Raw genomic sequence first — 16,447 nt, 5'->3', positions numbered from 1 at the left:
CATAAGATTTGGTTAGAGGATTCTGACCCTCGAGTTCGAGAATCAGAATCATGGGAGGATAATAATTATGCAAGGAGAGTTTAGCCCTAGTCATCAGTAGACACCAATTAAATACAAGGATGCATGGAACAAATCAGGGGCCCAAGTACAGAGTACTAGTGTAGATGTTAACCTAGATTAACCTGAAGTATACCACGTGATAACAGGGTAAACCTGGATGAGATCATGACATTAAAATAGTAAAGTGCGTGTGAACATAGCCATCCAGGAATCGTGGTAAGTATGTATACAAATACAGGTTAAAATAATTACCTAGAAAAACTGTGGTTCAGGTAATAAAACAGGGGACCCTGAGGCATAGTAACACCTATGCACACATACCCAGAAGAGTTAGGATCACCACCGACGCGTGTTTCACGGAGGTATTGTTGCTTTCTCAAGGAGGAAGACCCTAATGGCAGTATAAACCCAGTAGGTATAAATAGCCTCTGTTAATTATCATTGCCGTCAAGTGTAACAATCCCTCAGCCGAGGGATATGTGATGGAGAGAACAATAACGCCCATCAAGCAGGTGATAGGGCATCACCTAGATAGTGGGCGGAAACCTAAGACAGGTCACATGATGATCACTGAAAAAGGCGGATTATAAGAAGATCACAAAGATTGTTAATAGTAATCGCAATCTGACGTGGCAGCACTGGTAGCATGGTACGCTACTGATAATGAAAAACAAATGTACAAGAGACGTGAAACATCTAGTGTAAGGTGAACCGGGGAGTATCTCACATTACCCAGATGTCCCGCCCTCCAGCCAAGTCAGGAAGGAACACGTGGTGCCGAAGACACGTAACCCCGGCAATCACGCGATCCAACCCGGCATTAGACATAACAGGGCGTAACACAACACATGGTGGATATACTTCCAGGAGTCACGCCTCCAGCCAGTCACAAAGCAGACACGTAAAACGTAAGAGGTACGTCTGCACAGTGACCACCCAGCCAATCCCAGATTGAGGACAAGTATAAAGAAAACATATATTAGTATAGATCAGCATGTTCTTCTGCCAACATATCATAACAAAACATAAATCTATCACATCCGATTCACGTCCCCACCAGGGCAGGTACATAAGACCATAAGTCACTTAGTGATCGCTTATAGGACACAGATTATAAAAAAAGCACACACCTTGCTAACCGCAATCACAGCAAGGCATAATAATACTAGTAGCACAGTACACCGCTAAGGTAAGGGGACAGTTATATAAAATGGGAATCATTTAGCGCCAATGGTCTGGAAGTGTCCCACACTGCTGGAGTATCCAGCCCTCAGGCTGAGTCAGGAAGGCACACGTGCGAGGACGTGTAACCCCGGCAACCACGTGAGCCAACCCAACATCAAGCATGTCAGGGCGTGAAACCACGCATAGTTGACGTAGTCCTAGAAATCCCGCCCCCAACCAATCACAGAGCAGGCGACTATAGCGCCGGAGACGCATCAACACAGCAACTTCCGGGCCTATCCCCGATTCAGACGGGCATGAAAGGGGGTGTGTAATAAATTAATACATCCTATTATCAGCAAAACACATTGCAAGACACAAATGCACCGCCCCAGGTGCACATTACGAGCGGGGCAAAACAATAGCCCCTGCGACGAACTGCCAGCAGACTAAGAACATTTGTATAAACATAGAGGTACAAAAATATCAAAAATAGTAAACATTAATGCTGCTTCAGCAGACTAAACTTGTAAAGTAGGGGGAATGAGATATATATTAAGGATAGAAAGAAGGCTTATAAAGAACATGCTGATCATTAGATCATATGTCACGTTAAAAGTATACCATTGGTCATAGAGTATAAATACTTCAAATATAAATATAGTAAAACGCCAATAGAAAAATAGATCAATATATATATATGCTTCCAAGATAATCGTTTGTTGTACCAAACACAATAATAGTATGACAACAAATACACACATATGTCAGGAGTATATCAATGTGTGGTATTAAGATCGTAGAATAGCAGGAACGTCCATTCAGATGATGTGAGACCAACATATACCAGAGAATATGGACAGGTAGCATAGTAAATCACGTGCGTGGTAGCACATGTGATATGATGGTGTATATTCATTGTCCGTGTGTCGTCCGATGATGAGAAAGTCGTGGCGCGGAGGATATTAGGACAAGCGACACACCGCCCACAGGGAAAACATCCCTGTGTTGGGCCGGATTGGAAAGCGGAGGAATATAATGACTCCTTACCAGGATGTCACGGAGATTCTTAGCACGGCGAGCTGTCATAAGGGAACCTGAAGGGAGTATGTCTGCCAAAATTGGATCTGTGCGTAGAACAGGCCAGTGTCTATCAAGGATGCCCCGCATCATCTGCCATTGGTTGTTAAAGGTTCCTATAAAGCAAATAGGAGGGTCAATATGTGGTTGTTGTTGTTTACAATTATATTGAAGGAATTGTGTGCGTGGAGTTCTTTTGGCACGTAAATACCCCTTCTTAATGCAGCGATTGCTGTATCCACGATCCTGGAAACGGCGTTTGAGTTCTGCGGCCTGTTTTTCAAATGACTGGTCAGAGGAGCAGATCCGCCTAATCCTTAAGAATTGGCCGGTCGGGATGGCGCGTATGGTGGCAAAGGTATGGGCTGAGGATGCATGCAGCAGGGCATTGACTGAGGTGGATTTCCGATACATACTAGTTTGTATGAATGACAAAGGATCCACCTCGATGTTGATGTCCAAAAAGTCAATGCACCTGCTGCTATTTTTATATGTCAGTTTTATATTAAGATTATTAGCATTCAATTGACCCATAAATGCATCAAGCTGCCCCACCGTGCCCTGCCAAAAAAATAATACATCATCAATATATCTGAGCCAGCACTGCACATGGGAGCTGGCACTGATGCCCCCATCGCCAAAAACCAACCTCTCCCACATGCCAAGGAAGAGGTTGGCATACGAAGGGGCACAGGCCGCCCCCATGGCAGTGCCATGCTGCTGCAGATAAAATAGATCTTTAAAAATAAAAAAATTGTGCGTAAGTGCAAAGTGGAGCAGCTCAAGGATGAAGAGGTTCAATTTGCCATCACGACCGCCCATATCAAGAAAAAGGCAGACCGCCTTCAGACCATCAGAATGTGATATGCATGTGTAAAGGCTCTTCACATCAGCTGTTACAATCAACATATCCTGATCCATAAGGATGCCGTCAATCCTCCTGAGGATGTCCGTCGTGTCACGGACATAAGAGGGCAAGGTTTCTACTAGAGATTTTAGATGATAATCAATAAATTTACAAATTGGATCACACAAGCCGTCTGTGCTGGACATAATAGGATGCCCCAGGGAATTAAGGGCATCTTTATGGATCTTAGGTAATAGGTAGAATGTAGGCACCTTTGGATATTTAGTGGAGAGCCCCGCCATCATTTTTTATCAATAATGCCGCTCTCGCACGCCGCCTCCAGGATCCCCAGAAGGTCAATAGAAAACCGCTGCAAGGGGTTAGATGGCAGCCTCATGTTGGTGTCCTTATCACGAAACTGTTGTAAAGCTTCTTTCTCTTAATTCTCCACTGCCCAGATCACTATATTGCCCCCCTTGTCAGCTGGTTTAATAACAATGTCATTATAATTGCTCAGTTCAGAAAGAGCAGATCTTTGTTTATGAGTTAGGTTATCACCTTGTCTCTTAACCGTGATTTGTTTAAACTTATCCACCACTAATCTAGTGAAGACCTCAACGGTAGGACAAAGGGACAAGGGGGGAAATCTAGTAGATCTGGGCAGTAGCGATTTTGGGAACACACCTGTAGAGACACTGGACTGTTCAAGCAGAAGATCCTCAAGGGTCTGTAACGCCTCCCTCTCGGCCGGGCTATCCAAACCACTATTGTCTCGTTTATGATGAAGTTTTTTCAAAACTATCTTGCGTGCGAATAAATGTACACCTTTAATGCTGAAAAAAAGTCGAAATGATTAGTTGGTGAAAATGTTAGGCCCCTGGACAGCATGTCCAACTGGGCATCAGAGAGGGTGCGTGGAAAGGTTAATCACCTGTAGTTTGTTTTTGCCGTGTTTGTCATTCGATTTAGCTGATGTTTGCTTATTCCGGATAGACTTAACACGGGCTCCCACGCTTTGTTCAGACTCACATACTCCATTTGACATCCCGGAGGACGAACCGCCAACAGAAACCAATGAAGACATAGAAGCTGATTGGCCATGAGACAAAGTCTTGGCTCGATAGCCCAGACGTGATCTAGAGTGCCACCTGTAGACCGTCGTATTGGTGTAATCTGACAGGTCCCTATTATATTTCTTTAATTTTAGGCCACTAATTTCCTTTTTTAACTTAGAAAGGCCTTGCTCAATCTCCGTTTCCATCCTGGTAATCCGCTCAACTGAGCAGTTATTTTTAATAGATTTTTCCAACTCCTCCAATTCTGTCTCCATCATGGTTAAAGAGGCACTGTTGTGTTTGAGAACTGTGCTGGAGCAAATTACAAGGCCTTGCTAAAGAGGACTTTTGATTGCACTAACTGGGAGTTTGCATAGGACCAGCCCTGGGGAAATACTGCCTTCATTACTTTAAGTGCACCAACGTACAGCAAGCGTGCCAACAACCGCGGCAACTGGGGCCCCAATTTGGGACTGTGTCATTTGTGAGGCTGCAGCTGTTAGTTGGTAGATAGTAATTAGTCAGCAGAGTGTCTGGTGTAGGTTAAAGAGGAAGCAATACCCTTAACCTTCAGGTCTATTGCAAAGAGCCCCTCCTTAATTTTTGTAGAATACTGTATAACATTACCTGTTGTTCACTTTTATTTGCTTTTCCCCTGCAATTGCCAGTTTTCATCGTCCTGCAAATAAACCTGTTAAGATTTCTAACATCAGTTATTGTTAGTGTGTACGGAGCGTGGGCAGAGGTTTCCCGAGTCAACCCCTAGCAGAAGACAAAGACCTTTCTGCATTTCCCTAGAGCTCCTAGCAAGATTCGAGTGGAGGCACTGCGTCATATCAAGGTGAGAACTACCGAACACCATGCCCCAGCGGCAGATTAAGGCTGGGGCCACACGGGGATCTACTGCGATCCTCTCTCATGACACTCGGCTCGCGCTGTCAGCACAGCAAAGCCGCGTGTCATGCGTGTGTCCTGCGACTGAGGTCCGACCGTGTGAGCGGACCTCAGCTGCAGGGGTCTGCCAAACGCTGAGGAGGGGCGGGCAGGAGCTGCAGAGGGGAGGGATTTCTCTCCCTCTCTCCTCCTCTGTAGCCGGCTATTGCGATTCTTGCTCTGCACTTGTGGGACACCTGAATGGGTGCGAGAGAAAAGAGCCTCGCATTACAATCGCAGCATGCTGCGATTGTTTTCTCGGTCCGATTAGGGCTAAGAAAATAATCGCTCATGTGCGCTGACACACAGGCTAAAATTGGTCCGAGTGGAATGCGATGTTTTATCGCACTCCACTCGCACCGCTTTTCACGCCGTGTGGCTTAGGCCTAAAGGGGTGTTACATAAGAGTACCATAAAGAGAAGACGTCATGAGTGCAAATACAAAGGGTTCACTAAAGGGAGCAAACCATTAATCAGCCTTAAAAATGGAAAGGCCAGCTTGGACTTTTTCAAAAATCATCTAAAGAAGCTGCCTCAGTTCTGTAAAAGTTCTATCGACAGATGAGACTAAGATCAATCTGTACCAGAATGATGGGAAGAAGCAAGTATGGAGGAGGCTTGGAACGGCTCATGATCCAAAGCACACCACATTCACTGTAACACATGGTGGAGTCAGTGTGATGGCCGGGCATGCAGGGCTAACAATGGCCCTGGGTCACTAGTGTTTATTGATGATGTGACTGAAGACAGAAGGAGGCGGATGAATTCTGAAGTGCACAGGGCGAGTCTGAGGCTTTCTGCTCAGGTTCAACCATTTGCAGCAAAGTTGATCGGATGGCGATTCACAGAACAGATGGACAATGACCCAAAATATACTGCAAAAGCAACACAGGAGGTTTTTAAGGCAAAGAAGTGGAATATTCTGCAATGGCCGAGTCAATCACCAGATGTGAACCCCATTGAGCTGCATTGCACATGCTTAATACAAAACGTAAGGTAAAAAGCAACACAAACAAGCAACAACTGAAGTCACTACAGTAAATGCGGCAAAACATCACAAAGGAGTGACTGTCTGTGGTCTCCAGTATCTCAGCTGCTTGTCCCCAATCTTCTCAGACCTCTGCTACCTGTCTGTTTGTGGATTTCTGTGCCGCACTTTATGAGCCCCTGACATAAACTTCCCCTCATCCAGCTCCATGACACCCAGCACAGCAGAGTCCTGCATACACTGAGGAGCTGACCATGTGACCCTGACTCCTCCCCTCCATGTGACATCATCACAGGTCCTGTAAGCACAGAGCAGCCATATATCTAGTGTGCGGCTCTGCAGGTGGAGGTAGGTGCAGGGTATTATATATCTAGTGTGCGGCTCTGCAGGTGGAGGTAGGTGCAGGGTATTATATATCTAGTGTGCGGCTCTGCAGGTGGAGGTAGGTGCAGGGTATTATATATCTAGTGTGCGGCTCTGCAGGTGGAGGTAGGTGCAGGGTATTATATATCTAGTGTGCGGCTCTGCAGGTGGAGGTAGGTGCAGGGTATTATATATCTAGTGTGCGGCTCTGCAGGTGGAGGTAGGTGCAGGGTATTATATATCTAGTGTGCGGCTCTGCAGGTGGAGGTAGGTGCAGGGTATTATATATCTAGTGTGCGGCTCTGCAGGTGGAGGTAGGTGCAGGGTATTATATATCTAGTGTGCGGCTCTGCAGGTGGAGGTAGCTGCAGGGTATTATATATCTAGTGTGCGGCTCTGCAGGTGGAGGTAGGTGCAGGGTATTATATATCTAGTGTGCGGCTCTGCAGGTGGAGGTAGGTGCAGGGTATTATATATCTAGTGTGCGGCTCTGCAGGTGGAGGTAGGTGCAGGGTATTATATATCTAGTGTGCGGCTCTGCAGGTGGAGGTAGGTGCAGGGTATTATATATCTAGTGTGCGGCTCTGCAGGTGGAGGTAGGTGCAGGGTATTATATATCTAGTGTGCGGCTCTGCAGGTGGAGGTAGGTGCAGGGTATTATATATCTAGTGTGCGGCTCTGCAGGTGGAGGTAGGTGCAGGGTATTATATATCTAGTGTGCGGCTCTGCAGGTGGAGGTAGGTGCAGGGTATTATATATCTAGTGTGCGGCTCTGCAGGTGGAGGTAGGTGCAGGGTATTATATATCTAGTGTGCGGCTCTGCAGGTGGAGGTAGGTGCAGGGTATTATATATCTAGTGTGCGGCTCTGCAGGTGGAGGTAGGTGCAGGGTATTATATATCTAGTGTGCGGCTCTGCAGGTGGAGGTAGGTGCAGGGTATTATATATCTAGTGTGCGGCTCTGCAGGTGGAGGTAGGTGCAGGGTATTATATATCTAGTGTGCGGCTCTGCAGGTGGAGGTAGGTGCAGGGTATTATATATCTAGTGTGCGGCTCTGCAGGTGGAGGTAGGTGCAGGGTATTATATATCTAGTGTGCGGCTCTGCAGGAGGAGGTAGGTGCAGGGTATTATATATCTAGTGTGCGGCTCTGCAGGTGGAGGTAGGTGCAGGTTATTATATATCTAGTGTGCGGCTCTGCAGGTGGAGGTAGGTGCAGGGTATTATATCTAGTGTGCGGCTCTGCAGGTGGAGGTAGGTGCAGGGTATTATATATCTAGTGTGCGGCTCTGCAGGTGGAGGTAGGTGCAGGGTATTATATATCTAGTGTGCGGCTCTGCAGGTGGAGGCAGGTGCAGGGTATTATATATCTAGTGTGCGGCTCTGCAGGTGGAGGTAGGTGCAGGGTATTATATATCTAGTGTGCGGCTCTGCAGGTGGAGGTAGGTGCAGGGTATTATATATCTAGTGTGCGGCTCTGCAGGTGGAGGTAGGTGCAGGGTATTATATATCTAGTGTGCGGCTCTGCAGGTGGAGGTAGGTGCAGGGTATTATATATCTAGTGTGCGGCTCTGCAGGTGGAGGTAGGTGCAGGGTATTATATATCTAGTGTGCGGCTCTGCAGGTGGAGGTAGGTGCAGGGTATTATATATCTAGTGTGCGGCTCTGCAGGTGGAGGTAGGTGCAGGGTATTATATATCTAGTGTGCGGCTCTGCAGGTGGAGGTAGGTGCAGGGTATTATATATCTAGTGTGCGGCTCTGCAGGTGGAGGTAGGTGCAGGGTATTATATATCTAGTGTGCGGCTCTGCAGGTGGAGGTAGGTGCAGGGTATTATATATCTAGTGTGCGGCTCTGCAGGTGGAGGTAGGTGCAGGTTATTATATATCTAGTGTGCGGCTCTGCAGGTGGAGGTAGGTGCAGGGTATTATATATCTAGTGTGCGGCTCTGCAGGTGGAGGTAGGTGCAGGGTATTATATATCTAGTGTGCGGCTCTGCAGGTGGAGGTAGGTGCAGGGTATTATATATCTAGTGTGCGGCTCTGCAGGTGGAGGTAGGTGCAGGGTATTATATATCTAGTGTGCGGCTCTGCAGGTGGAGGTAGGTGCAGGGTCTCTATTATTTCCTCTCCTTCGTTCTCATGTTATTGTCTTTTCTTTTATGATGAGGCTGAAGTCGGTTTCTTATTCGGGTTTTTCCTGGGTTTTTTTTTTTCAGGTTTTTATCAACAAAAATAAAAAATCCCAACAATATTATCCAGTGCAGTGCGGAGCCCGGATGTGAATAACTTACAGGGAAGGGAATAAGTATTGGATCCCTCGCTGATTGTGTAAGTTTCCCTCTGACAAAGACATGAACAGTCGATAATTTTAAGGGTCACTTAATTTTAACAGTGAGAGATAGAAAATCCAAAATAAAATCCAGAAAATCACATTGTATAAATTCTATACATTTATTTGCATTTTGCAGACAGAAATAAGTATTTGATCCCTCTGAGAAACAAGACTTAATACTTGGTGGCCATCCCCTTGTTGGCAGCGCAGCAATCAGACATTTTTCTAGTTGATGAGGTTTGTGCATATGTCAGGGGAATTTTGCTCCACTCCTGTTTATAGATCATCTATAAATCATTAAGATTTTGAGACTGTCGCTTGGGAACTCAGAGCTTCAGCTCCTCCATAAGTTTTCTATGGGATTAAGGTCTGGAGTCTGGCTGGGCTTCTTTTTATGCTTGGATTTGCCATTTAAAAACAAAATCACCTAATGGTTTTAATCTGAGGTGCGATGTTATGTTTCATTATTAGAATTTGTTTATGCTGTTATACGTTTGTATTTTTTTATATTTGTATATACATACAATTTTTTACTTATATGTTGATTGTATGTTTTCCTTTTTTTCCTTTGCTTGTGTTGATAACGTGTATTGTGTGTTTCTACTGATTAAGTCCACTCCATACCTGATTGGCTGGAGTGGACTTATTATATACCATATGGGTAAATGTTTCCATTGGGGTTGACAAAGAACACAGACCATGTTTGAAACGTGTTGCTGTTTCCCATGTCTTTCTGGCCCCATTTCATTATATCTTGATGTATGTCCATTTTTTTTAAATTAATAAAGAATTGAAATTTTTTTAAGTACAATTCAGAAGCTGGATCTCTTCTTCTCAGCCCCCAAAGAAAGCGGACACCCTCAGAAGAAAGCAGACACCCCCCCCAGACCAGACCCCAAACAATTACAGTTGGCAAGTACCGATGGTGGATGAGCTCTCACACAGAGATCTGTGTCGCTGTTAGGTCCCTCACCGTTCCAGCTGCATTGCACTGCAAAGCTGTGTATACAGTGACAGAGAAGGCAGAGGCAGTAATAAACCATCTCTGCCTTATGTAGAGATGGCCGGATTTCCTCTCCGTTGCTACATGTTTGCGTATAGATGCACTGCTATGTAATGACATTGTAGAACATCACTGCAGAGTAGGAGTCAGATGGCCCAGACGTGTAAAGTCTACGAGGTCCGAAACCAGTTAGGAATATCTAAACTTTTTTATTTACATAATTTTTCTAGTTTAGGAGTGAAATATAATGTGGACACATTTTGTTGTTGGGTTAATTTTCATTATTTTGCTGCCTTCATACAAGAAATGGGTGGTAAATTGTGCGCGTCAGCGAGTGCACAGATCTGTACACCATCTATGGAGCTCTGTGACCCTTGTATAAGAGGGACCCCGCTACGGTCAAACTTGTCTCCGTGATCTGATTTCCGTACAAGCGCTCTCACTGTGCCGTATCACTAGAGTCTTGAGATGGGGAACCGATTCGCAGGACCCCGATGCAGAGGCCAGGTCAGTAGTCCACGGGGGCTGAACAGGAGCCATGTGAACATTTTCTTTTATTCATAATAAACAACAGAAGGAAATGGCACAGGCCCCATATGAATCAACGCCGGGCCCCTCTGCGTCCGTTAGAAACAAGAATACCTTGAATCCTAATTCCATTGCCCTGTTCTTAACTGAAAAACTCAGAAATGTTTAGTTTTTGCTCTTTCGTATTCTCCTCTTATTCCGGGAGCAATTGTCCTTTTATTTTTCAATCCACATTGCTGTATGAAATTTTTTTTTTTGAAGATGACTCATAGTTTTTCATTTTACCATAAAATGTACTGGAAATTAAGTAAAAATTCAAAGTACGGTGAAATAGTGAAAAAAAAAAAAAATTCCACCATTGTTTTTACTACATTCATTATGTGCTGAAAGTGAGCGGTCAGCGTGATTCTCCAGGTCAGTGTGATTACAGCAATATCAGATTTTATTATTTAGCGGTGACTAGAGATGAGCGGACCCGTGGACGTTCGGCTTCTCCTGATCCAGCTGAACTTTTGTAAAGATCGGTTCTGGACTTGGACTTGACCTGAACTTTATTTGGAGTCATTAATTGGGCAGGTCATGTCTCCAACAACATGCAGCCATAAACCATCACTTCCGGCAGATTGTGGATTTTTTCCATTTATTTCTTTTTCTTTGTGCACACTACATCCAATCACGCTGTTGTTACTCCCAGTGTGAGCCGATCAAACGCTGCAAGCGGCTCATACTGGGCTGTGCACCAAGCGTACCCGAGCACCGCGATCCTCGCGAGAGTGGTTTATATACGTAAAGCATCCGAACTTCGAACATGACTATTGTTTTCTGGGGTTCTGATTTTGTACCACAACTTCAGGTTCGCTCATCTCCAGTGGTGAATAAAAATCACTTTTGTAAACTTGTAACTTGTTTTTTTTCTTGATGAGCCGACATTTTCATTGATACCATTCTAGATGCAATATGGATAACTGATCACTTTTCATTGTATTTATATTGCTATAAAAATAATGTGCTACTTTTATCGGTCGGTTTCACTACTTACATAGCACATTTCATATTGACATTTTTTTCCTACCCAAATGATATCTTACCTCCATTAATTTTACATATGGGTTCATCTCCTTCCCATTCAGGTCCTTATAATATCGGATCCTCTCAGTGATTTTATTCTGTTTTAAGAAAATTTTCTATCAAGGATGGATATGGACAGGGACAAGATGGCGGAGAGGATATTACACCTCACCCTAGAGATCCTCTTCCGGCTTACTGGAGAGGTGAGAGATTCTGATGACGTCACATTACATCATTCTTATCTATGGGAATAACAGATGGACAGAACTGGAGAGGTGAGGACTCTGGAAATGTCTGGAGTGAGATTTATTACTGTGTCTCTCCATAACCAGGATTACACAGTAGTGAAGAAGACCTCTAGTGAGCGCTGTCAGGCCCCTGTGTCTGAGGGATGGGGAAGACCCCTGAGCCCAATCACTGGGCCTCCACCTAACCCCCCGATACATGAGGACATCAATGACCAGAAGATCCTAGAACTCACCTACAAGATGATTGAGCTGCTGACTGGAGAGGTGACACTGCTGGGAATACTTGGACATTATACAGTAACGCTATGAAGGGATCGGGGGTGACGGTATCATTGTATGTGTCAGGTTCCTATAAGGTGTCAGGATGTCACCGTCTATTTCTCCATGGAGGAGTGGGAGTATTTAGAAGGACACAAAGATCTGTACAAGGACGTCATGATGGAGGTTCCCCAGCCCCTCACATCACCAGGTAATAGACAGGACTAAATACACACGGCCTATAATTATCTGTATGTAAGGAATGAATTCAGCCCCTGTATGTGTCTCCTCCAGTTCTATCCAGTAAGAGGACAACACCAGAGAGATGTCCCCGTCTTCTTCTCCCACAGGACTGTAAACAAGCAGATCCCAATGTTCCTCAGGATGTGTTTCCTCCAGCTCTATCCAGTAAGAGATATCTACTCATGTACTTTCTGCACTAATTTTGTGGTTACATTTTTAGACTTTCTGCTCCGGTGTTTTTCAGCTGTATTTTCTTTGCTTCTGCTTTTTCTGCTGTTTGTTTTTAGTCCCTTCTCTATGTTGTTATGATGTCAACTCAAAGATCTCCAGAGGGTTCATGAATACCCTGTTTCCCCAAATAGACGACCTACACCTAAAGTAAGACCTAGGATCATTTTATGGGATTTTTGGAGAATGCTTGAAATAAAAGCCCTACTCCAAAAATAAGCCCTAGTTACAGTTAGGGCCAGCGTTGGGAGGAGTCAAACTGCACAATTTCTCAGGAATCCCAGTCTATTAGGGTTCTCATCAGTTGTATTCTAAGGTTGATTGTTTAAGGACCTTTTTATGACTTCAAAGTCATGTGACTTGACGTAACCAAAGGTCTCTTAAATGCAGGAGTCTAACCTGAACAGAAGACAGGCTGGCATGCAGGACTGGTATTAGGTGTAAGGGAGAGCAAACTGGAGAATTTCACAGGGCTCCCATTCTCCTAGGGGTCCAGTGTTTATATACCGATTATAAGACTGCTTAAGGACCTTTTTGACATCACCTCATGTGACCAACGGTCTCTTAATTGCAGGAGTCTAAAGCTGAAGAGGAGATAGGCTGGTGCAGCGTCGGTCTTGGGTGCCTGGGTAGCGGGGAAACCTCCGGTAGGTTCCGACCTTGTCTTCAATCTAAGCTGTCCCCGCCCGCCTGCAGGGGCCCCTGCCGCCGGGTGTATTAAAATGACCATCGGTCCGCAGCCACAGGTGACGATACTACATGTAGCAGTCAGATTATGTCATAATCTGACTGCTATATACACGTCCCGACGGTCATTTTAATACACCCGGCGGGGGGGGGGGGCTCTGCAGGTTGCCAGAGCTACAGGGGGGCAAAAGGGACGGTCCTGACCTGGAGCTCATGAGCTGCAGCACTGCAGGGGCAGAACAGAAAGCTCCTTCCAAGAAGAAGAAAATGCAGTGCTTTAGCAGCTAGGACCTGCGTATGACTCATGCCCATATGACCGTGTGAGAGGAGCCGGGCAGGAACTGATGATGGAGATGTACCTGCCAGTAATGAGGTAATAAGAGACAAGGGGTGCTTGGGGGGAGGGGGTGTGCAGGGTGAGAGGCATATGAGGGGCCAGACTGTGACAGAGGGGTGAAAAGTGATACAGGCTGTGTGGTACATGGGGTTTCAGTGTGTTTGAGGGAGGGGTAATTTGGGGTACAGCCAGTCTGTCTCAGATCTGCAGGGCATGAGGGTGCTGGGTGTGATTTGGGGGGTGCAGGGTGGGTGTGATTTGGGGGGTGCTGGGTGTGTGTGAGATTTAAGGGGTGCTGGGTGTGTGTGAGATTTTGGGGGGTGCTGGGTATGTGTGAGATTTTGGGGGTGCAGGGTGTGTGTGATTTGGAGGGTGCTGGGTGTGTGTGATTTGGGGGTGCTGGGTGTGTGTGATTTGGGGGTGCAGGGTGTGTGTGATGTGGGGGTGCAGGGTGTGTGCTCTAGTCCCTGCTGTGTGACATGAGTGAAGTCCACACAGTAACCATATATCAGTAGGGATTAGTGAAAGAGGGATAGCAGCAATCAGAGCATGGGATGGGATTGGGAAAGCTGGGTGCTGAGCTGAAAGAAAGGCGCTCTCTTACTCATCACCCAGCTTTCCTATGTTCTGATATCCGTCTTGTCCTCCAATCCCCAGCTCACAGCTTTCCCATTCCCTGAAGCACTGCAGAATATGTTAGCACTATATAAAAATAAAGATTTGATTTGTTCATGGGAAAGCTGGGTACTTAGGACTAGAGATGAGCGAACCGGCCGTGGTTCGGCTCGAGTTCGGTTCGTCGAACGGAGGACTCGTTCGAGTTCAGTTCGGCGAACGTTCGACGAACCGAACTCGAACCAATAGGCTATAATGGGAGGCAATCACAAACACATAAAAACGCAATATAAATGTACACATACAGTTAATAAACATTGCCATAACACTTACCGGTGCCCGCGATGCTTCCTGCACTCTGTCTCCTGTCACTATTCCTTCCGATGATCGCTGTGTCCTCCCGATAACCAGCACTGACAGGTCCTTCCGTGACGTCGTCAAAATAGCCATGTGACCAGTCACGTGGCTATTATCTCATTGGCTACAGACTGGTCACATGGCTTTGACGTCATGTCCTGTCCTAGGTCCTGTCATTGCACTCTCCGGTACACAGTGCACATTTGTGTATCGCCGTGTACCGGCGACATGCTCTAGCACACGGTCGACTCCCCGTTCCGTTAGGGACCGGCTGACACAGCCAATCATTAACGGAGATCACCGTTGCCATAGCAACGCAGTTAGCGGTGACGTCACCGCTAACCGCGGCTCCGGGAATCACATGATCAGAGCACCGTTGCTATGGTAACGCGTCTGTCAGCGTTACCGCTGTTACCGCTAACAGCCAGCAGCACTGATCACTCACGGAGTGAAGGCTGCACGCTGCTTCCCGTGCAGCCTTCACGGAGTGAAGGCTGCACGGGAAGCAGCGTCTTCCCCCATGCAGCAGTGATGGAGCAGAGCTGCATTTGTTGAACGAGAAAGACAGAAGACCATGGATCGTGGAGGGCTGACAGGGGGTAATAAAGATGGAGTCTCTAATGTGTCTGTGTATTTATTTCTATTAAAGTATTTTTTCTCTGTGTGGTGTCTTTTTTTTAACCCTTTATACGAGATTCTTAATGGCCGGGTCAAACGTGCCTGACATTAAGAATCTCTGGCTTAATACTAGCTAGTAAAACAAAGCTAGTATTAACTCATTATTACCCAGCAAGCCACCCGGCTTCAGGGCTGTTGGAAGAGTTGGATACAGCGCCAGATGATGGCGCTTCTATGAAAGCGCCATTTTCTGGGGCGGCTGCGGACTGCAATTCGCAGCAGAGGCGCCCAGAAACCTCGGGCTAACCTGTGCTGCGGATTCCAATTCCCAGCTGCCTAGTTGTACCTGGCTGGACACAAAAATGGCCTGAGCTTTCTGGGCCCCACTGCTGCGAATTGCAGTCTGCAGCCGCCTCAGAAAATGTCACTTTCATAGAAGCGCCATCTTCTGGCGCTGTATCCAACTCTTCCAGCACCTGCCTGCTATACCTGGCTAGCATACAAAAATATGGCGAAGCTCAAGTTTTTTGGCAAAAAAAATAAAAAATGCTTCCCTGGATTTTCCATTGCCAGTGAAGGTAACAACAAGCAGTGGGGGTTAGCAGCCAGTAGCTGCTTGGATTACCCTTAGCTAGCAATACAAAAAATGCAGCGGGAGCTTATACATATTTTTTTAATTTATTTATTTAAATAACTAAAAACAAAATGGGCTTCCCTGTATTTTGATTGCTGGACATCACAGTGCTGTAAAAATAAAGCTTTAAAAAAAATGACGTAGCGCTCCGCGGTATTTTTGATTCTCAGCGCAGATAAAGCAGACAGCTATGGGTTGCCACCCACATCTGCCTGCCGTTACCTTGGTTGGCAATCAAAATACAGGGAAACCCATTAATTTCTTCTATTTAAAAAATAGTTAAAAAAAAAATGACGTTGGGTCCCCCCATTTTTGATAGCCAGCTAGGGTAAAGCAGACGGCTGTAGCCTGAAAACCACAGCTGGCAGCTTTACCGTGGTTGGGGATCCAATGTGGAGGTCCCCCCAGGCTCTTTTTTTATAATTATTTTATAAATATTAATAATTACACAAAAAAAGTAGGGACAGCTGTGGTCTGGTATTCTCAGGGTAGGAAGGTCCATAGTTATTGGGCCTTCACAGCCTAAAAATAGCAGGCCGCAGGCACCCCAGACGTGGCGCATCCAATAGATGCGCCAATCCTGGCGCTTCACCCCAGCTCATCCCGTGCCCTGTTGCAGTGGCAAACGGGGTAATAAATCGGGTTGATACTAGCTGTAAAGTCACTTGAGATCAAGCCCAGCAGTTTGTGATGTCATGGCGTCTATTAAGTACCCAACATCATAAACTGTCAGTACTAACAAAAAAAATCGACAAAAGAAATTTATTTGAAAAAAACAGTCCCCAAAACATTCCCTCTTTCA

The 16,447-nt window shown here is 45.8% G+C and overlaps 1 protein-coding gene across 1 annotated transcript in view; it reads left to right on the top strand.

Moving 5' to 3' along the window:
• Positions 1-16,447, top strand: part of LOC142258770 (uncharacterized) — a 108,460-nt gene that overhangs the window by 61,189 nt on the left and 30,824 nt on the right. The window contains 3 exon segments of the mRNA XM_075331371.1: positions 11,717-11,932; positions 12,014-12,137; positions 12,221-12,334. Coding sequence (XP_075187486.1) covers positions 11,717-11,932; positions 12,014-12,137; positions 12,221-12,334 — 454 coding nt within the window.

This window comes from Anomaloglossus baeobatrachus, assembly GCF_048569485.1.
Source record: "Anomaloglossus baeobatrachus isolate aAnoBae1 chromosome 5 unlocalized genomic scaffold, aAnoBae1.hap1 SUPER_5_unloc_1, whole genome shotgun sequence".
Taxonomy (NCBI): Eukaryota; Metazoa; Chordata; class Amphibia; order Anura; family Aromobatidae; genus Anomaloglossus; species Anomaloglossus baeobatrachus.
The sequence above is the reverse complement of the archived record's forward strand: the minus strand, read 5'-3'. Positions and strand labels throughout refer to the sequence as shown.